The sequence below is a fragment of the Schistocerca serialis genome, chromosome 10 (assembly GCF_023864345.2).
Source record: "Schistocerca serialis cubense isolate TAMUIC-IGC-003099 chromosome 10, iqSchSeri2.2, whole genome shotgun sequence".
Taxonomy (NCBI): Eukaryota; Metazoa; Arthropoda; class Insecta; order Orthoptera; family Acrididae; genus Schistocerca; species Schistocerca serialis.
Window position 1 is genome coordinate 226,395,810 of NC_064647.1, and position 23,305 is coordinate 226,419,114.

The following is a 23,305-nucleotide window of genomic DNA, read 5'->3' on the forward strand; positions in this document are numbered from 1 at the left end:
AGAGACCATTTTGTTGTTACCATCACTATAGAATGTTTGACTTTGTTATCAGAGCCACAACCTCACCTCTGCTTGCACCGCTTCATCACTATCGAAGTGAGGTCCTTGAAGTTGATATTTAAGTTTTGGAAACAGATGAAAATCACATGGGGCTAAATCGGGACTGTGTGGAGGCTGATTGATGACAGTGAACCCAGGGCTTCAGATGTCAGTGCTCGTTTGTGGTCTGGCTTAGCCACACTGAAGGAGATGATGTCTCATATGTGACTGCTGTTACAGACTTGGTTACAGCACTATTTCTTACCCACTGATGTAGTTATGTTACACACTGCCTTGTTACAAGCCACAATTTGGAAGCCTCTACTAGCAGAAGGTTGCAGCTTACATCAATGAAGTAGGAAATCAACAGAGCGATGTGCAAGACACTTAATACTTCAAGTGATATAGAGAACAGAATAAAAAATTTACACTTGAACACAGCCTTGCACAGTTAAAGAGTCGCACTCTTCGTAGCAGACTGGAGAAAGAAAACGTTAATATAATATCAGTTAACTGCAGGAGCGTCAATGGAAAGGTCCTAGAACTAGTCTCCTTTCTAAATGGTAACAATTCCCACAAAATACTAGGTACAGAAACCTGGCCTGAACCCAGTGTCAATAGCAATGAAATAGCAAACACTGACTGTAATGTATATCACAAAGATATGTTGAACACTGCTAGTGGAGGTACAGTTATAGCCATAAAGAAAATATGATAATATCCATCCAGGTTAGTACAGATTCTGAATGAGAAATGATTTGTGTAAAGATAAGTGTTAATGGAGGATCAAACACAGTCATTAGGTGCTCTTACAACCCCCCTGCCTCTGGAGAAGTAGTAGCGGAACATTTGAGGGCAAACTTGGACAATATTTTGTGTAAATTTCCTACTCATGTTATAGATTAAGGTGAAGATTTCAACTTACCAGCTGTAGACTAGAAGCTTCAAGTGGTTAGGGACAGGGAATTGTTTGAAATTGTTCAAAATGCATTATACAAAATTTATCTTGAGTAATTAATCAGAGAGGAATTGTGGAATCAACATCTTAAACTGCTGGTGACAAACACAATCAAACTTTTCACCTCAATTTAGAACACAGAATTAGTCTTCATAAGGCCATTAAACAACACTAAATACTTCGGTTCAGCTGCTACTCCAGGAGACAGCTGTAAATGGGGATAGAAAGAAAGAAAGATCTTTCTTCTTAACCCTATGCTGTCCGGTGTTACCACAGTGGTGTTGTACCCAAAATGGCGGTCAATGGCCAGTGACACCTCAGTGGTGTCGTGAACATAGTATCGCACACTGGCCGGTGACAGCACTTTAGTATTTTTTGCATTCTGTTGGTGATTTGTGTGTGTGTGTGTGTGTGTGTGTGTGTGTGTGTGTGTGTGTGTGTGTGTGTGTGTGTGTGTATATATATATACACTCGCACACACACACATATCCATCCACACATATACAGACACAAGCAGACATATTTAAAGACAAAGAGTTTGGGCAGAGATGTCAGTCGAGGCAGAAGTGCAGAGGCAAAGATGTTGTTGAATGACAGGTGAGGTATGAGTGGCGGCAACTTGAAATTAGCGGAGATTGAGGCCTGGTGGATAACGAGAAGAGAGGATATATTGAAGAGCAAGTTCCCATCTCCGGAGTTCGGATAGGTTGGTGTTAGTGGGAAGTATCCAGATAACCCGGACGGTGTAACACTGTGCTAAGATGTGCTGGCCGTGCACCAAGGCATGTTTAGCCATAGGGTGATCCTCATTACCAACAAACACTGTCTGCCTGTGTCCATTCATGCGAATGGACAGTTTGTTGCTGGTCATTCCCACATAGAATGCGTCACAGTGTAGGCAGGTCAGTTGGTAGATCACGTGGGTGCTTTCACACGTGGCTCTGCCTTTGATCGTGTACACCTTCCGGGTTACAGGACTGGAGTAGGTGGTGGTGGGAGGGTGCATGGGACAGGTTTTACACCGGGGGCGGTTACAAGGGTAGGAGCCAGAGGGTAGGGAAGGTGGTTTGGGGATTTCGTAGGGACGAACTAAGAGGTTACGAAGGTTAGGTGGACGGCGGAAAGACACTCTTGGTGGAGTGGGGAGGATTTCATGAAGGAGGGATCTCATTTCTGGGCAGGATTTGAGGAAGTCGTATCCCTGCTGGAGAGCCACATTCAGAATCTGATCCAGTCCCGGAAAATATCCTGTCACAAGTGGGGCACTTTTGTGGTTCTTCTGTGGGAGGTTCTGGGTTTGAGAGGATGAGGAAGTGGCTCTGGTTATTTGCTTCTGTACCAGGTCGGGAGGGTAGTTGTGGGACGCGAAAGCTGTTGTCAGGTTGTTGGTGTAATGCTTCAGGGATTCCGGACTGGAGCAGATTCGTTTACCACGAAGACCTAGGCTGTAGGGAAGGGACCGTTTGATGTGGAATGGGTGGCAGCTGTCATAATGGAGGTACTGTTGCTTGTTGGTGGGTTTGATGTGGACGGACGTGTGAAGCTGGCCATTGGACAGGTGGATGTCAACATCAAGGAAAGTGGCATGGGATTTGGAGTAGGACCAGGTGAATCTGATGGAACCAAAGGAGTTGAGGTTGGTCCTACTCCAAATCCCATGCCACTTTCCTTGATGTTGACCTCCACCTGTCCAATGGCCAGCTTCACACGTCCGTCCACATCAAACCCACCAACAAACAACAGTACCTCCATTACGACAGCTGCCACCCATTCCACATCAATCGGTCCCTTCCCTACAGCCTAGGTCTTTGTGGCAAATGAATCTGCTCCAGTCCGGAATCCCTGAAGCATTACACCAACAACCTGACAACAGCTTTCGCATCCCGCAACTACCCTCCCGACCTGGTACAGAAGCAAATAACCAGAGCCACTTCCTCATCCTCTCAAACCCAGAACCTCCCACAGAAGAACCACAAAAGTGCCCCACTTGTGACAGGATATTTTCCGGGACTGGATCAGATTCTGAATGTGGCTCTCCAGCAGGGATACGACTTCCTCAAATCCTGCCCAGAAATGAGATCCATCCTTCATGAAATCCTCCCCACTCCACCAAGAGTGTCTTTCCGCCGTCCACCTAACCTTCGTAACCTCTTAGTTCGTCCCTACGAAATCCCCAAACCACCTTCCCTACCCTCTGGCTCCTACCCTTGTAACCGCCCCCGGTGTAAAACCTGTCCCATGCACCCTCCCACCACCACCTACTCCAGTCCTGTAACCCGGAAGGTGTACACGATCAAAGGCAGAGCCACGAGTGAAAGCACCCACGTGATCTACCAACTGACCTGCCTACACTGTGACACATTCTATGTGGGAATGACCAGCAACAAACTGTCCATTCGCATGAATGGACACAGGTAGACAGTGTTTGTTGGTAATGAGGATCACCCTGTGGCTAAACATGCCTTGGTGCACGGCCAGCACATCTTAGCACAGTGTTACACCGTCCGGGTTATCTGGATACTTCCCACTAACACCAACCTATCCGAACTCCGGAGATGGGAACTTGCTCTTCAATATATCCTCTCTTCTCGTTATCCACCAGGCCTTAATCTCCGCTAATTTCAAGTTGCCGCCACTCATACCTCACCTGTCATTCAACAACATCTTTGTCTCTGCACTTCTGCCTCGACTGACATCTCTGCCCAAACTCTTTGTCTTTAAATATGTCTGCTTGTGTCTGTATATGTGTGGATGGATATGTGTGTGTGTGCGAGTGTATACCCGTCCTTTTTTCCCCCTAAGATAAGTCTTTCCGCTCCCGGGATTGGAATGACTCCTTACCCTCTCCCTTAAAACCCACATCCTTTCGTCTTTCCCTCTTTCCTGATGAGGGAACAGTTTGTTGCGAAAGCTTGAATTTTGTGTCAGAATCATCGTCGGAAGCTACTGAAATACGTCCAAGAAGAATTCAGTGAATTCTACACTTGCCAACTGATTCAGATGAATCAGATGATGAAGACAGTGCACAGTGGTCAGACTTTGATTTACTGAGGACCAATAATAAATTTGAAAGATCTCCGGGTCCGAACATATTTCCCAAAGATACACAGAGTGTCAAGAATATCGTAGAATTATATACTGGGAATGATCTATTTGACTATATTAGCAACGAAACCCAACAATTACTACAGTCAAAATTGCAATAGAAGGAAACTGGATACAAATAATGCCAAATTTGTCAACCTTACAGGACCTGAAATTAGAAAAGCTTCCTATCCTTATGGGAATTGTAGGAAAAGCAAGGATTGACGATTACTGATCAACGAATCCATTGACAGACACACCGATATCTCGCAAAACGCGCCGGATCTGTTCTGCACACGTGGTGTTCCAGTTGTGTGTAATTTACATGTGCACTTCAGTGTTCCACGTAACATGGACCCCTTACCTCACTTCAGTGGCCCGCCACATGCACTACAGACATGCTATGCATCAGATAGTTTCCACACGGGTGGCCTTCTCAACCCCCCCCCCCCTCCCCCCGCCACTCACTTGCGGGGGTCCCCGTTTCCGGTCGCTCAACTGCCTGCCGCTCCCACAGCACCGCCTGTGTCTGCCACGCCGGTCTCTTGCCGTGTTATGGAATTGGGTCGTTTCCATCCAGCACTCGTCACTCACGGTCTAGTTTCTGGGCCCCCCCCTCATGTGCCACTCATCCGCCTGTTTCCACGGTTACTACTACCGATTCGCTCACTTGGTTTAAAACCAAGTCTACCATGCCGGCCTCTGACTTAACCTCAGTTCAGCTGCTACCCCAGGAGACACCGAAGCCATCGTTGTCACTCCCTCCTGGCAGCATGCCGAAGCTACTGCCCTTATATGAAGGCAACTCGGCATCGTGGTTCACACTCGTCGAGCCCCTGTTCGAGATACATCGTGAGTCTGACGACAACTCGAAGTTTCTCTGCCTTGTCACACACCTCCACGATCACTCAGATTTGATTTGTGACCTGCTCCTTTCATCACCGCCTGCACCAAAATACGAGTTTGCAAAGATGACTATAACAGAACGACTTGCCTGCTCGCCACAAGAGTCAATAATCAAGATTCTCTACAAAGAGCACCTGGGGGAACGCACTCCCTCACAACTCTGGCACCACCTTCGATTGCTCGTGAACGAGCATACCGTGCCCGCCGCCACGCTAGGGGCTGTGTGGTCAGCCAGACTACCTACCAATCTACAGATCCATCTGTTACCACACTCGTTTGAGTCCATCGGCTCCCGCCTACGCATCATTGACCAGTTGTATTCACTGCTGCGACAACATCAGCTGGTTCATTCCACACCATTTGCCGGCACAGCCGCCCCCACCTTTGGCCGCCAGAGGCAGTGCTCACCACGCCTTCACCTCGTCTACTTCTCCTGGCAGCGTCAGCTCACTCTCTCCGCTGTTGAGCACTCCAGGATTGCCCACACCCCTTACGTACCGGTCTATTTACTGGAACAAATCAATGAGGACAAGCCGACCCCGCTGTCGCAGTCTCCACCTCCTTCTCACCCTTTCTGCTGGTACCACAAAGTGTTTGGCGACAATGCCAAGAAGTGCAGGTTGCCATGCCAACACCCAAATGCCAACTGCAGGAACTAAGAGACGCCGAGTCCTGTGGGTAATCTAAAAGGCGTCCTCTTACATTACACTCTGTTCACTTGTCCGCCCGGCCGAGTGGTCGCCTCTGTGTGACTGACACTGCGTCAGGTCTAGCTTTTGTGGTTGACGCTGGTGCTGACTTGTCGATCATACCTACTTCGATGGCTCCACCCGCTTCTTCACAGACAAAGTCACTTCTACGAGCTGTCAACGTGTCCATGTTAACTATGTTACCTACCTCAGGCACAGTAAAGGTTACGGTGACCCCATCTCCTCCTCTACACCTTCCATGGACATTCTACATTGCCGACATTGATGAACCGATCCTCAGTACGGATTTTTTGTCTCATTACGAACTATATCCGAACGTCATACAGGGTTCATTGCTCCACCACACTACGAACACTCACATACCATGCACACACACCTATGTCCAACACTCTGTTTCCACCACAACATATGATATCATACGCATTGTGACCTGCATTACCGACCTACTGTCAGAATAAGACTCGGCGACGCAACTCTGCGAGGACAACGAGAAGCTGAAACAATGCATCGCGTCCACTTACAGCAAGCTCGTCGTGGCTCGTACCCCACTTCTGCAACTGGGTCCACGGTGCTGCCACCTAAACAAGATTGCTCGGCTGAGCCTAGCTCAAACTCTCGCCTTCACACAGCAACTGGTCTTCACCAATCCACCTTGTCCCCAAACACGACAGATCTTTTCAAATATGCGGCGATTACAGACACTTAAATGCTCATACTGTCATGGACAATTACCCAGTGCCAAACATCAATGACTTCACTCGTATGTTATCGGGCGCCATAATTTTCAGTGTTATTGACTGTAAACGCACCTACCACCAGATTCCCATGACGCCGGAAGACATTCCTAAGACAGCTATCATCATGCCGATCGGTTTATTCCAATACCACTTCATGCTGTTCGGCCTAAAAAACGCGGCACAAACGTGGCAATGTTTCATAGACTATCTTGCGACAGTTCAAGTTTTGCTTTGCTTATCTGGACGACATTCTCGCTTTCAGCAGCTCAGTGGAGGAACATGAAAATCATCTGTCTACAGTCCTCTAGACCTTGAGCTCCAATGGTGTCGAGGTGAACAAAGACAAGTTTCAGTTGTGCCAGGCGTCAGTCTCCTTCCTAGGTTACACCGTCTCCGCTGATGGAATACAGCCTCCCAAATCTCGTGCGCAGGCTATCACATCTCTGCTGCCCCCGGCTACTTACAAAGAGCTATGCCATTTCCTCCGCACCATCAATTACTATCATCGCCATCTGGCTTCCACCGCCACTGTTCAGGCACCCCTGATGGACGCGCTATCAGACAAACAAACTTCAGGTATCAAACCCCTCTCTTGGACTGCTCCAATGCTAGAGGCCTTCAAGGCTCTGAAGACTTCTTTAGCCCACACTGTGACCCTCGTCCACCCCGACCCTTTGGCCAAGTTATTCATCACTATGGCCGCCAGTGACATTGCGGTGGGGGCAGTGTTGCAACAACGCAAGGACGACACAATTTCTCCCCTTCATTTCTTCTCTTCTCCAAGAAACTATCTATGGCTCAGAGAAAATATTCTGTATTCATTAGAGAGCTCCTTGCTGTTTACGAGGCAATCAAACCTTTCCGCCCTGATGTCGAGAGACATTCATTTTTCGTCCTCACTGATCACAAACCACTGGCAGAAGCATTCTGCAACCCACCCCCTCGACGTTACCGCCACTTTGACCTGGTTTCTCAATTCACAACGGATGTCTGTTACATCAAGAGTGCAGATAACATTGCTGTGGATTTCTTCTCGTGGATCAGTGCTGTTTCCCGCATTGTTGATCTTTCCGATCTGGTCTCCCTCTAAGCTTCTGACGAAGATTCTGAGGTTCTCCTATGAGACCCACAAACATCACTTGTTTTCACAAAGGCTACATTTCCTGGCTTTTTCGACGAGGTGTGATGTGATTCTTCGACTGGCACCCTACGGCCTTTGCTCCCACCCAGGCTGCACCGACAGGTTTTCGATGCACTGCATAACCTAGCCCACCCGGGCATTTGAGCCACCACACGTCTGGTGTCAGAACATTTTGTTTGGAAGAATATCAAATGGGACTGGGCACACAGCTGCATCACTTGCTAGCGCAACAAGATCAGCCACCACACCTGCCTGCCTCTGGGCAAGCTCGACATTCCCGCAGGACGATTCCGTCGTGTACATATTGATCTGATCGGGCCTCTTCCTCCTTTGGAGGGCCATACATCTTAACTATCGACCGTTTGTCTCGCTGGGTCGAGGCTGTCCCTCTCCCTAACATTGCTGCCGAGACAGTAGCCAAGGCTTTCATTGGCTCACGGATCACTCGTTTCGGGTGCCCGACCACTATCACCACCGATCAGGGTCGACACTTCGAATCCTCCCTTTTCACCATCCTCTGCAATATCTGCAGTATTAAAAAAATACACACTGCCACCTATCACCCACAAAGCAATGGGTTGGCAGAGAGGTGTCACCGCGCCCTCAAGACGGCCCTTCGATGCGATGATTGTCTCTGGTAGGAAGCTCTCCCATGGGTGCTACTTGGTCTACGCTCGACCTATAAACCTGACCTACAGGGGACTAAATCCAAATTTGTTTTTTGGCACGAATCTGGTTCTACCATCCTCAACAAGACATCAAGTGGTTTACATCTGTGTGCTGACTTTAAAGACAAAGCAAACTCACAAACAAGTAGGTTAGATTCACATAGTATAACTGTTAAGAGTTAAAACAATAAAAAAAAGTTAAACTTTTACTATATTCTCAAAAGATAAGCAAGTTTTACAGGATACAGCTTACAGGTGAGAAAATCGGTCCGAGTAACAAAAGATCTGAAGATGGCTGGTGACAGCCTCAATCAACAATTTATGTTTGAAATATTATGTGATTGTGCTAAATGATAACCTGGTTTAATAAGACTTATTCTTTTTACTTTCTTTATAACATTCTTGCCAGTTTTATTCTTGACTTACTGTTTGAAACAGCATAATTGCTCATGTTATATTACTTACTGGCTCTTGTTTGACAGAGGTTGCACCACAGAAAGAATTTTGATGTTTTTCTGGTGCTGCCATCTGAAAAAGAAATACCATATGTGAAGAAACTATCAAGAGCAATCCAAGGCAAAATCATGAGCCGTAAATAAAGTAGGTGAAAAGTTCTAGATTTATGTACCGTGGAATTCCAGGATGTACTTGAAGCAGTGTTTTTTATTTTGTTTGACTGAAGCTTCAACCAGTTTATTGCTGTTTGGTGGACGCTGACAATTAAGACAGTCTTTGAAACATTAATTGTTCTATACATATATAGATACAGTGAATAGGGGACCAACTATAAGTTTACTGGAACTATTTTCTGTTTGAAAGAATTTAGATCTTTTTTAAGTTGCCCTTAGTTTCCTAAGACATGAAAATACAGATATTTCATAAATTCAAGTCAAAATGAAAGAAATACCTTGTTGGCTACTCATTTTCTAGATTATTATCTCAACACCTAGAGTAAAACTCTGTAAAACACTGTAGGAAACCAAGTTCACTGGATATAACCTTTCATGATACAGCATCAAATATCTTCTGTTCTTCAATGGTGATTACTTAACTTATGAAACCACAAAAGATCTAATATTCACTGAATAGTGTAAAATAGCAGACTTTCTCTTAATCGACATCTACATACATATTTTCACTGTACTGTGCATGGCAGAGGATACTCCCAAGTGTACCAGTTATTAGCGATTCTTCCTGTTCCATTCACACATGGAGCACAGGAAGAGTGATTGCTTCAATGTCTTTGTGCACACTGTGGTTAGGCTGCTCTTGTCCTCAGGATATTTCTACAAGTAGTATCAATTACATACTGTCTTTGGTGATTGTAATTAAAGTCTTATTTAGACCAAACATGTTTCACATTACTTTTCAGCACCTTCAGTGGTCATGGTAACAATGATTTTTCTAACAAATATGTCTGTCAAATTCATAAAGAAGCTACCATTTTCAATTATTACTATTGCTATTAAACTGTATCAAATCTCTATTATCACTCAGATTTTTTTCTACTTCATTTCTTTCTACACCTAAGTCCAATTTTAGTAAGCTGCACTTCACTGCATGAAATGTGTTTTTATTTTCATGTTGGGTATAACCACTTACACCTCAAAACAATGTGACGGAGGTTTTAAATTTGCCTGTACATTGTCCGTCTGTTGCAGTTTGCCTTGAAAATGCCGAAATATCGGCGGTCGCTGTTAATATTACCTGGCTGAATTCCCGTAATTTGTTTGAACCTCAAAACAAGTTTCCTCCTCTGTATAAAACGTTCAAATAACTCTCGAGAATTCAGCCAGGTGACATCTTCAACAAACACCAAAATGTCAACAGATGCACACCCTGTTATTTTCAAGACACCAATGTAATGAGAGGGCACTGTGCAAGTAGATTTAAAATCCATGTATGCAGACCATATGATGAAATGCAACATGCACACCATAAATACTAATGTCATCATGCAACAAACATGATCAACATCTGAAGTTATCGGTAGTGAATACTAACAACCAATGTGTGAGGTAGCATCGACTCTGCTTACTTAATAACTCGATCCCAATAGCTGAAAGTAATTGCCAGGATATCTGTGTTACATTTTTTTTTTTTATTTTTTAACTTGGCTAGATTAGGACCTTCCCATCCTCTCTTAAATATATTCCCTTTTTTTTACATCATAGTTATGTAAGCAATAATGATAGTTTTAATATGACCAATATAATGAACTGTCATGAGTGTCTGTAGAGGCAATGTAAATAAATAATAATGACTAAGAACTAATAAAGTTACAGTAGTACTGGCAATATTTCTATGCTGTTGCTGCTGCTACCACAAACGATGATGATGATGATAACTACAATAACAACAACAACAATTAATGGCAGATATAAAAACTATTTACAGATGTACAAAATACACATTCTCTGATATATTGAGTTCCAGGGAAGGGAAATTTAAGAAGATGTCACCAGCTAAAAACACTGGGAAATGAGGATCTGGTTGGAAACAAGGAAGTAAAGGGGTAGCATGTGCATACAGAGATAAAGACAGTCATTATTATTGCTTCAGTAGATATGTCATTAACTATCTTTTGAAACTGGAAATGTTATTCAGTTCTCTAATATAATGAGGGAGTTATTCCAGGGACAGGTTCCTGTCACTGAAAAGGACTTCGAGGAGAAAATGGCTCATTGATGGAGTGGGACAGAAAGGATTTAGCCCTGATGAGAATGGGTGTTTCTGGCATGTTGTTCAGACAAGAGCATTAAGGTCAAGGAAAAATGTGAGGGACAGTGTATGTTGATAAGACAGTACAGAAGACAGAGTGTATGGAAATCTCTGCACTTGGCTGCACATTGCCAGAACTCCTGTGCATATGATGGTGAAATATAATGAAAGAGTTGAACACAACATTTACACTGAACACAGGGCATTCATAAGCAGTTCCAGGCACTGTCAGCTTCTCTGTGAATGACTTTGCAGGACGTCATCACTGTAGTCAGTGATTGGAAGTGTAAGTATTTGCAGAAGTTTCTTTTTCAGATCAAGAGGGAAGAGCTTTTTAGATTTTTGAGGGGAATGGAGAGATCCTGATGTCCTCTTCCACACTGCAGTTGCTTTCTCGACCCAGTTTAGATTTTCATCTGTAACTACTCCTGGACTCTTTGCTTTAGTCACACTTAGAACTAAAGATGGTAGGTATGTATTCTGTAGGATGACTGGTGGCAAGGCAGTGTTCTGAAATAGCAGATTTGTTCCGCTGTTTAAGAGTGAGTGACACTTCTGATCAATATATCATCCTTTATGGTCCTAATGATCTGACCAAATATGACATGCCACAACTACAAGGAATATGGTAGATCTAAATGAACACATAATCAGCAAACCACCGTATAGTACATGGTGGAGGGTATCCCCCAGGATTGGTCATATTCTGCAGAAAGATGATGTTAAATGTGTTGTTCAACCACCATCTATGACTAGTGCCCTTTTGGGTTCTCTAAATAATGATCTTTGTTTGCATAAGGCAAGTATCTATTGTGTTCCTTGCAGCTGTGGCACATCATATATTGGTCAGATGATCAGGACCGTGGAGGACTGGTGCATTGGGCATAAGCCTTACAAATACTTAGAACAGTCAGCAAAACTATTAATGAATACACTGGCTTAGCACTGGTCATCCTATGGATGTTCTGCCACACACTTCCAGCTAACAGTGTTGTAAGGGAAGCACCATTACAGTCACTCAAGATGGTAGTTAACCTACATTACTACTGTAGACTCACTTTGTTGGGGTAGTTTGCATCTATCTTCAAGTGCTGCCAAGCGAGTTTTTTCACAACCTTTGTGACACTCTCCCATGGGTCAAACAAACCTGTGGCCATTTGTACTGACCTTCTTTGTACTCTTTCAATATTGCCCAGTAATCTTGGCTGGTTGAAATCCCAGGCACTTGAGCAGCATTTTAGAATGGGTCACAAATGTGATTTGCAAGAGATTTTCTTTGTAGATGGATTTCATTTTTCCAGTATTTTTTCAATGAACCAATGTCTGATATCTGTTTTACCTACATTTTAACCTATGTGACTGTTGCATTTCATATCTCTACAAATTGTTATACCCAAATATTTGTAAGAGTGGACAGATTCCAATTGTGACTCTATTGATACTGTAGTCATATGATACTATGTTTCCTCATTTTGTGGAGTGTGCAATTTTACATTTCTGAACATTTAAAGCAACTGGTCAACCTTTGCATAATTTTCAAAGCTTATCAAGATCTAACTGAATATTTGTGCAGCTTTTTCAGTCAGTACTTCACCACAAGTAATAGCATCACCCATGAAAACACCGCGGTTACTATTAACATTGTCTGCATGGTAATTAATTAAGGGTAGCAACATGCTTCCTTGGGGCACACCCAGTTACTTTTACTCTCCATCTAAGATCACATGCTCTGTCCTCTATCACAAAATACTCAATCCAGTCAAAATTTTCACTTGATAAACCTACACAATCATAAATTTAATAATAGACTTAAGTGTTGTTAATAATGTAAGATGCAAAACTGCAGATTTTTAAAAATATATACAGAGCACAGCAAGCACTTCTAAATACACTACTGGACATTAAAATTGCTACACCATGAAGATGACGTGCTACAGACGCGAAATTTAACAGGCAGGAAGAAGATGCTGTGATATGCAAATGATTAGCTATTCAGAGCATTCACACAAGGTTGGTGCCAGTGGCGACACCTACAACGTGCTGACATGAGGAAAGTTTCCAACCGATTTCTCACACACAAACAGCAGTTGACCAGCATTGCCTGGTGCAACGTTGTTGCGATGCCTCGTGTAAGGAGGAGAAATGCGTACCATCACATTTCCGACTTTGATAAAGGTCGGACTGTAGCCTATCGCAATTGCAGTTTATCGTATCGCGACATTGCTGCTTGCGTTGATCGAGATCCAATGACTGTTACCAGAATATGGAATCGGTGGGTTCAGGTGGGTAATACGGAATGCTGTGCTGGATCCCAACGGCATCGTATCGCTAGCAATCGAGATGACAGGCATCTTATCCGCATGGCTGTAATGGATCATGCAGCCACGTCTCGATCCCTGAGTCAACAGATGGGGACGTTTGTGAGACAACAACCATCTGCACGAACAGTTTGGCGACGTTTGCAGCAGTATGGACTATCAGCTCAGAGACTATGACTGCGGTTAACCTTGACGCTGCATCACAGACAGGAGTGCCTGTGATGGTGTACTCAACGATGAACCTGGGTGCACCAATGTCAAAATGTCATTTTTTCAGATGAATCCAGGTTCTGTTTACAGCATCATGATGGTCGCATCCGTGTTTTGGGTCTTCGCGGTGAAGGCACATTGGAAGCATGCATTCGTCATCGCCATACTGGCATATCACCCGGCGTGACTGTAAGGGGTGCCATTCGTTACACGTCTTGGTCACCTCTTGTTCGCATTGACGGCGTTTTGAACAGTGGACGTTACATTTCAGATGTGTTACGACCCATGGCTCCACCCTTCATTCGATCCCCGCGAAACCCTACATTTGAGCAGGATAATGCACGACTGCATGTTGCAGGTCCTGTATGGGCCTTTCTGGATATAGAAAATGTTCGACTGTTGCACAGGCCAGCACATTCTCCAGATCTATCACCTATTGAAAACGTCTGGTCAATGGTGGCCAAACAACTGGCTCGTCACAATGCGCCAGTCACTACTCTTGATTAACTGTGGTGTTGTGTTGAAGCTGCATGGTCAACTGTACCTATATACGCCATCCGAGCTCTGTTTGACTCAATGCCCAGGCGTATCAAGGCCGTTATTACGGCCAGTGGTGGTTGTTCTGGGTACTGATTTCTCAAGATCTATGCACCCAAATTGTGTGAAAATGTAATCACATGTCAGTTGTTGTATAATATATTTGTCCAATGAATACCCGTGTATCATCTGCATTTCTTCTTGGTGTAGCAATTTTAATGGCCAGTAGTATTATAACAAAAGCTGTTTGTCTTTATTTATAGTTATTACTGTAATCAACTGAAATGGTTAACTTTAGCAGTATACTCAAGAACATATTATGTATCTTCTTCACATCTCTGAGAATTCTATGGAACAAAGGAAAAGGAGTCTTTAAAACATTGTGTCAAAAGAGAGAGAGAGAGGAAATGTTTAATGTTATTGTAATACGTATAGTTTTTCTCACAAAATATTTCATGCAGCCCCACCCCTTCACTGATATGTAAGCTTAAAAATAATTTTTTCTAGAATCTGAAGACACAGGTCTTTAAAGTTAGTTACAGAAAAGAAGTAGGAATGATGGGAACAGTTCTGAAGTTTGCAATTTGCAACTTATCAAAGTACTAAGTATTTTACTTCTTGTAACTTAAAATATATAATTAAAAAAACTGGTAGAGAGAGAGAGAGAGAGAGAGAGAGAGAGAGAGAGAGAGAGAGAGAGAGAGAGAGAGAGAGGGAGAGAGAGAGAGAGAGAGAGAGAGAGTGTGTGTGTGTGTGTGTGTGTGTGTGTGTGTGTGTGTGTGTGTGTAGCACTTGTGCACGAAGGGCGAAGGGTATTGTACAAACTTAATTATTGTACAAACTTAATTATTTACATAGGAAGTTCACCCATCCCAGGAATCTAGTATCTCAACAATTTTTGTCTTTTATCGATACAGGCAAGATATGTGTCTACCCATTTCTGAGAAAAAGGGGCCTTAACATGACAGACAGTTGAATAACAAATGACAAAAAATATTTTTTATACAATATATTTACAAATGAACCATTTCTGGATTTTTTCCTTTGCTTCTATTTTGAACCTCGCTTCTTGCCAAATATCAGCATTTTAGGTCACCCGGAAGCACCCTGCAGGTTTTGCTGAGTGAGCCTGTGAGCACTGAAACAAGTAACATAACTAGCCATACCTTTTGATTGTATTAAATTTGAAGGTTAAACTTCTGACACCAGCAATGGACTGTAGGACTTAGTATGTGACAAATTTCAACTAGATGCATCTACCTGTTCCTGAGAGAAAGGGTTCTTAACAGGCAGACAATAAAGTGGTCCTATAAGAGTTCCAGTTTTACCAACTGGTGCACAGAAGTAAAAAAATCACCACATCAATTCATATAAACATTTCAGCATCTCTCACAAGAGAAATTCATTGGTTTCTTTCTTACCCAAAATAAACTGCAACTGGAAAGGATGTGTTAAAACTATGACAAGAAATAGCAGGTATAAAGGGATTGTTACTACTACTGCATAACACCAATAAACAAAACAGAAAATTTAAGATACCATGCAAATTGTCTTCATATATATATATATATGTGTAACGAAAGATATTACATCTTGGCAACCTGAAACAACAGAAATTGCCAATGTGAGAGTAACAAGGTAAATTATTTGATATTGCACAGAAGTACATCTAAATTTGTGAACTTCTATAGACAGTATAGTGAACAGATTAGGACAGCTAGGATAAACACAAAGCCATGAGCCACCACAGCAGTACAAGTATAGGGTGTTTCAGAAAGGACTTTACAACTTTGAAAAATCATATAAATTAATTCATACTGCCTCCAGAAATGATTGTAGTGTCGATTTGTAGGGAAATACATCAAGTTTTGTCTCACATAGTTTGCTAGTGCCGAATCACACCACAAGGTTGTTAGTGGCAGTTGCATTAAAGATGGCTGCCTTCACTGGACCCGAGTGTGCTAGGCGTGTGTTTTGGTTTGAAGAATCGAAGTAAGCGACAAAATTTCAGCGTAATTTCTGTACCAGGTATGCTAAAGATCCTCCTAGTAGGCCTACAATTTATGAGTGGCATAAATGTTTTGTAGAAACAGAGTGCTCAGTAAGACATGGGAAATCATCAGGTCATCCAAGCACCATCAACGGGATACTGTACCTGGATACTTACAACAATTTTTGATACCACAGACCAATGAGGAGGACCAAGAATGAAATGTTTACTTCAAGCAAGAAGGCACACCACGCCACTACCTGGCTGATGTACAGAATTTTCTCAGTGACTGCTTTCCAGGTCTATGGATTGGCTGTGATGTGCCAATTGCACGGCCCCCCTGTTCCCCAGACCTTACACCACTCGATTTTTTTTTAAAAATAGGGTTTCATCAAGAATATCATGTTTGTACCTCTGGTGCCAGCTTCACTACCTGAACTTAGACAACAATTTACACTGCCACCGAGCAAGTTACACCTGCAATGCTACAGCGAGTTTGGAAAGACTGACTTCCGATGGGATGTGTGCAGGGTAACCAATGGAAGCCACATACATCTTTAGTTTACGGTAAAAAAGAACTTTAGGTGTTTCCCTACAAAATAACACTAAACCCAGCTCTATATCTTCTTTCAATAAATTTATATGAATTTTTAAATTTTTTAAGTCCTTTTTGGAACACCCCGTGTACATGACTAATAGATCTCCAAATTATGGCACAGAGATGAGGTGATCCCATTGCCCAGTGGGAAACCACTGCAGCCAACCTCCTGAGAACTGACGGGTAAACCACAGATGTCACTCACATGAGGAAATAAGTCAGGCACTGGGCAACTAGTGCACAACAAAATATTAACACAGAGATCAACAATAGGCCTAGAAAGCCAGTGGTACCATCACTGCTTTCAAAAATCAAACAAGCTTCAGATCAAATCCAATATCAAAAGTGCCAAAGACTTTGAGCATACCTGTCATGTATAACAGCAAACATGGCTGTGATGGAAGATTGATGTATCTGAAGAAAAATGATAAGAAATGGGACTAATCCTGTATTCTTAGAAAATGGTGCAAGAATTCAGGAAATCACATGGATTATGGCTGAGAGGGACATACTGATAATGGTACTAAGTGAAGTAAGATAAAGGGGAATGGAAGCAAGGCACTGGAAAAAGAATATAAAATGTGGTGGCCAGGAAGAGAAAAAAGAAGAAATGGTGTCGTAATAACAGTGGTTAAAGGGCTGATGAACTAAGGACTTAATGTGGAAAATGGATGTGATAGTGTAATTGAAGCTAAGATGATGGAAGGAAATACCCTTGACATAATCCCGGTTTATGCCCCACAACAATGATAGATGAAAAGGAAGAACTTTTCGCTAAAGTCAAGGAGGCTGTAACATCTAACATGACTGGGATTAGAGGAGACTTAAATGCTAGAGTTTGGAGTGATAGAAAAGGATATAAAACAGTTGTAGGAAGCCTTAGAGAAGATCACAAAAAAGATGAAGGTGAGGTCTGAGAAATAAATGGGTCACTGCTACTGGATGGTATCAAAAAAGAGATAGTCACAAGTTTACTGAATACAGTAGGAATTTGCAACAGAAATCCATAACAGACAATCTAGTAATAATTTGAATGGAAGTGAAAGTGATACCAAGTATTCGTGTCAACAGTGACCACAGACTATTTGTAGGGGCATTGAGGAACTTCGGAAATAATAAATATGGGGGAAAAAAACAGCAAACATAAAATACTAGAAAACTAAATATTGAGAAACCCATGGCTTATGTAAGGAAAAAATCAGAACACAGCTTCCTAAAGATGAGTGGAAAGATGTGGAGGAAGAATGGATGAGATTAAAACAGGCCTTAGTCAAGGCAGTAGAAGAAACAATCAAGACAAAAAAGCTATGGGTAATGGAATGGGAAGCAGTCAAGAAGAAGAGTAACGCATGGAGAGAATCATTCAAAAACAGAATGAAACAGAGAAATGAAAGGAAATGACCACACACAGCAGCACAGAAAGTCACAAAATACACAGAATGGAATTTTATGGATGACAGAAGATACAGTATTATATTGCATATTAGGCAACATAAAGAAGCAAAAAGAAAATACTTCAAAAGTCATCAATGAAAAATACCATTACGAAATAAATGGCAATATAAAACTAATACTTCACATGCCATGACTTCCAAGGTGCAACTGTGCATAAAAATATATCACTCCCCAGTAAAACAATGGATGAACCAGCAGATGGGCATCTGATCCATGCACAAGTCCAGAGTATTGGTGATGTTTTACTGATCAAGCATGGTTTGGATCAGATGCCCATTTGCTGGTTCATCCATGGTTTTGCCAAGGAGTGACATGTTTTTATACACACCTGCACCTTGGAAATCATAGCATATGAAGTATTACTTTTATATGACCTGAAGATACACCTCCTGGCTATAAAACCAGTCATCATACAGGGAACAACACAAACAGCTATTAAGGACTTGGACTTTCTCTCAGTTTAACACAGACTATTTTACCATCTATAATTTTAAATTGTTTGACTGTCCTTCACATCATGTACAAATGTGGTACAATTCGAACACAACTAATCTACTCTGCTAAACTGAGTTTACATATTCCTCTTGAAATGATTTTTCTTAATAAATGCTCACTATTAGTACCCACGTTCACTTTAAAAATAAATATTTTTTTTGAAGAACCTGCCTTAAGGAATACAATTTTTTTCTCTCATTTAACTTATTCAGTGAAGAACTGCATGTTCCAAACTTAGGTCATAAGAGTTTTCACACCGTGAGAACCCAACAAGCAACAAAAATTTGCAGGTAACAACATTCATTAAAATAACATTTATACCAGCAGGAGATAGTGACAAGAGCAACAGTATGCATCTTAAGTCAAATAAATCTAAATCCAGTGAATATAAAATAAACAAGAAGTAGTATTTTGATGAACATAGGATGCTTCTAACACATTTTCAGTTTAAAGATCTGGAATAATACAAGATACCCTATTTTAGTTAGCTCTTAAAGCTTCACATTTGTGCGATGCCCGCAGGAGTTTCATACAACCTACACACAGATTAGTGTAATATTGATATATTGTTCTATGACTTTTTTCCGATACCAAATTTGCCTATGCAGTTTTTATACACAACACATTTTGCATATTATTATATACAATGTTTTCCATGAAAAGTGAAAGCTAGGGAAATTAATTCCTAGCTAAGTGCATATTATGCAAACATACACAATCATCTGAGATATGGTGTGATATTCTGCAGTAATTCTCCAGCTGCCATTGGCAGTTTTAGAATCCAGGAGACAGCCACAAGGATTTTAAATTGAAGCAAACCTCGAGACTCACAAAAACCATTTTCATAAAGCTGAAGATTCTAACACTTTCTCGCTTGATGAATTTCTTAGCAGAATGGATTGATGGGTGTATTATTATTTATAGCATATGTCAATACTGCATACAGTCCGACTTCTGTACAAATTTTGTGCAGTAATGCTATCATTGTAAATACACACTATAAATTTTTTTAATTTATTTTTTTAATTTGGTGATGTGTGGCTACAATAGCATAAGAATTATCACACTCTTCAAGTGTATTGAAATTTTAACATTTGGTGAAAAGTTTTATATCCTTTGACATGTAAATATGCTTACGAATTTTTCTAGACCGATTCCAAATCCATAAGAGCAATTTCATGTGGGATCTGTGGAAGGTACATTAGCATATTTGGTCCTATTTTGGAAATATTTATTGTTAGTAGTTGTTCTCTGACATGTTCTACATCCTAGAGGATCTCCTCACTGTGTATCAATTGGAAAGAAAAGTACATCTAAATGTAACTCTTGTATATTCTGAGGAACTAAAATTATTTTAAAAAGAACCACATAGTGCCAACCGAATGCTAACTAAAGAAAAATAACAAAATTCACATTACACTATAATTAACCTGCAAGTAATACACGCCAAATATAATTTTGTTCAAATGGAGCATTCCAGAATGACCTTAAGTTGTCCAATAAGTTCTCCACAAGTACAATATAGAGGCTATAGATGACAATTTGTAATTTTGGAAAGACATGAAGTCTTATTTACTGTGTCACTGTAGTTCAGTGAGTGCGCTGGTTGTGATTAACTGCAACACATGAACTATTCAGGAAAGCAAATGCACTATGACAATACTAGCACATTTTGTCCGGCATTTGTAGCACACTGTGTAATATCTGATCACATAGCTCAAATAAATAAGGATTACGATAATTGTCGTTACGATACAACTAACCATTTAAAGCGTGAACGTTCCGAGGAACAGTTCACGTCATCTTTCTGCTATGCGTCTTTCGAATCAGCGGGAGAGAAGTACATAGATATATACAGGAGTACTGGAGTAGTTAACTGCGTTTACACTATGCGCTTATTAGACATAATACAGAAACACAGACAGCTGATACACATTGTTTTGTTCCAGTTTACCTCGTGGCATGCGAGACAACATTCCTACACGAAACACGTAAGTACGCCACTGGTCCTATTCTATACTTTTGCCCAGAAATTAGTAACTAAGATATCCAACTCAAACACGCAGAAAATACGCACTCTGCTAGACAGTAAACAGATTCTTAGCTACAGAACTCTTCCGTGAAATCTCAGTTGACACATGGTGCTCACATTTGAATTTCAGTGATATCTGGCGGCGCATGTTGGTAACGTCTCCGCCAGCTGTGACAGGTGAAAATGACGGACAGCCGATTTTTGTAGCCAATAAGAATGATGTTTTGGTTTCAATAGCGGGCGAAACGAATTTTGATTTTCAAGATAACATCCTTTAGCACAGTACGTATCTTAGCGCGACAGAACTGAAGTTTCTCAGGAAAAGATGTACACACAGAAGCACGTAATAAATGATTTAACACAAGTGTTATCATTATATTCTTTTACATTAGGTGTAGTGTGTGCTAACAGGATCTACGGTTTGTACACTGTTGCTGGATTCTTCATGAAATGAATGAACATATTCACCTTTTGAAGTATTCTCTACGCACACATATTCGAACAAATAACTACTAAAAAGTTTTTTTGCGCTGCCTGGTTCTGTGAAGAAATTTGGGGATTACAGAGGTGTCTGATCCCAGCCATTGCTTTAACCCAAGACGTCATCAATATGGCGGAAATGTCTATACTAAGCGTATCCAATATTACGCTTATGACGTCACTACATACACACGGCAACAATCACGAAAATAATTATAAATAAGACAATAACATCTCACCCTAAAATACAATCAAACTAACGGGACAACCGCGGGAAATTGGGGGTTCTAAGGTGAGGACAAGCTAAATATAACAGTAAAAAATAAATAAAAAGCACACACCACGGTCCAAAAACGAAAAAATTGCGACATTCCGCTACACCAACAAACACATGCAGGAATCGGACACTTCCCTTGACCTATATAGGACAACTACAGGTGACGATACCAAAACGCCATTACCTACAACTAAAATTTTCTGTGCGTAACTTCTCTTTTTTTATTGTGATGGTCATTTCTCCGTGTGTAGGTGGGTGCCAACAGAATGTTTTTGCAATTGGAGGAGGAAATTGGTCATTGAAATTCCATGAGAAGATCCCGTCGCAACGAAAAACGCCTTTGTTTTAATGATTGCCACTCCAATTCACGTATCATGTCTGTGGCACTATCTCCCCTATTTCTCGATAATACAAAACGAGCTGCCCTTCTTTGAACTTTTTCGATGTCTTCCATCTGATGCGGATCCCACACCGCACAGCAGTACTCCAGAATAGGGCGGACAAGCGTAGTGTAAGCAGTCTCTTTAGTAGACCTGTTGCACCTTCTAAGTGTTCTGCCAATGAATCGCATTCTTCCGCTGGCTCTACCCACAACATTATCCTATTTACGGTATTTCTAATTGTAATTCCTAAGTATTTAGATGAATTTACAGCCTTCAGGTTTGTGTGACTTATCGCGTAATCAAAATTTATCGGATTTCTTTTAGTACTCATGTGAGTAACTTCACACTTTTCTTTATTCAGGGTCAATTGCCACTTTTCGCACCACAGAGATATCGTATCTAAACCATTTTGCAATTCGTTTTGGTCATCTGATGAGTTTACAAGACGGTAAATGACAGAAACATCTGCAAACAATCTAAGACGGCTATTGAGATTGTCGCCTATGTCGTTAATATAGACCAGGAACAATAGAGGGCCTATAACACTTCCTTGGGGAACGCCGGATATTACTTGTGTTTTACTCGATGACTTTCCGTCTATTACTATGAATTGTGACCTTTCTGACATCAAATCACAAATCCAGTGGCACAACTGAGACGATATTCCATAGCCACACAGTTTGGTTAGAAGACAGTTGTGAGGAACGGTGTCGAAAGCCTTCTGGAAATGGGGAAAAAAGTTGAAAATATGAAGTTTGTGTTGGGTAGAGAGTTGGACTTGGGTAGTTGGTGCAGCAATGCTGACCACAGTACTCCAGTGGTGTAATGGTTAGCATTTCTGCGTTGTAAGCGGAAAGACGTGAGTCTGAGTGCTGGCTGCGGTACAAATTTTAACTCAATTCAACAGCTTCCATCATCAGAATGAGAGTTTATTCCACATTAATGTTAAAGGGAATAGTTTTCAACGGAGAAAACACGGTGCTACGCTAATCGAAAATATCAATTCATTTTGGAACACGAATCGGCCGCCTAGTAACTGTTACCGAGTATCTTTGGCGGCAACTGCAAGCCGACAATAATAATTTTGAACATAAACTTAAAGAACGAGACTTCAAAAGATTAGTATAACCCGACTATAGACTCAAATTAGTGTAAAGAGCGGACATTGTCAACAAATATTGGTAGCAATGACGGATAGTGTTGTGTTGCCACGCTTTCACGTACCTCGATCTCGACGGGGTGAAGACTATGGGTTCGGCATAGAAAAAGGAAATTAAAATTTATCTGATTGTGAAAGTGCCATTAGGCAACATAGGAGGCTTCACGCTACACTCCAGACAAATTTGTGTCTCGGGAACCAAAACCAACTGCCGTTCCCTGTCTAACAGCTTCCAGGAACAACAAAATTTTCATCTTCAATACTTTGAGTCTATATTGACCGAATTTAAAAATTTAAAATGGTGTCGTAATGTACTCGTTAAGAGGTATACACTGAGGTGACAAGAGTCACGGGATGCCGATATGTACATATACAAATGGCGCTAGTTCGTGTACATCAGTTTGGAT

The 23,305-nt window shown here is 41.6% G+C and overlaps 1 protein-coding gene across 2 annotated transcripts in view; it reads right to left on the bottom strand.

Annotated features, from left to right (window-relative positions):
- The window catches only part of LOC126425141 (zinc finger protein 239-like), an 89,325-nt gene extending 68,657 nt beyond the window's left edge, over nucleotides 1-20,668 (bottom strand). Inside the window, exons 1-2 of one of the 2 annotated variants that reach the window (XM_050088085.1) lie at nucleotides 20,331-20,652; nucleotides 8,709-8,771 (exon numbers count right to left, since the gene is read on the bottom strand). In XM_050088085.1, the coding sequence (XP_049944042.1) occupies nucleotides 8,709-8,771; nucleotides 20,331-20,333 (66 nt within the window). In that variant the 5' untranslated portion in view covers nucleotides 20,334-20,652. Of the gene's footprint in view, nucleotides 1-8,708; nucleotides 8,772-20,330 lie in introns of both variants that reach the window. The other variant, XM_050088086.1, reaches the window with a different exon arrangement.
- Nucleotides 20,669-23,305: the final 2,637 nt, after the last annotated feature.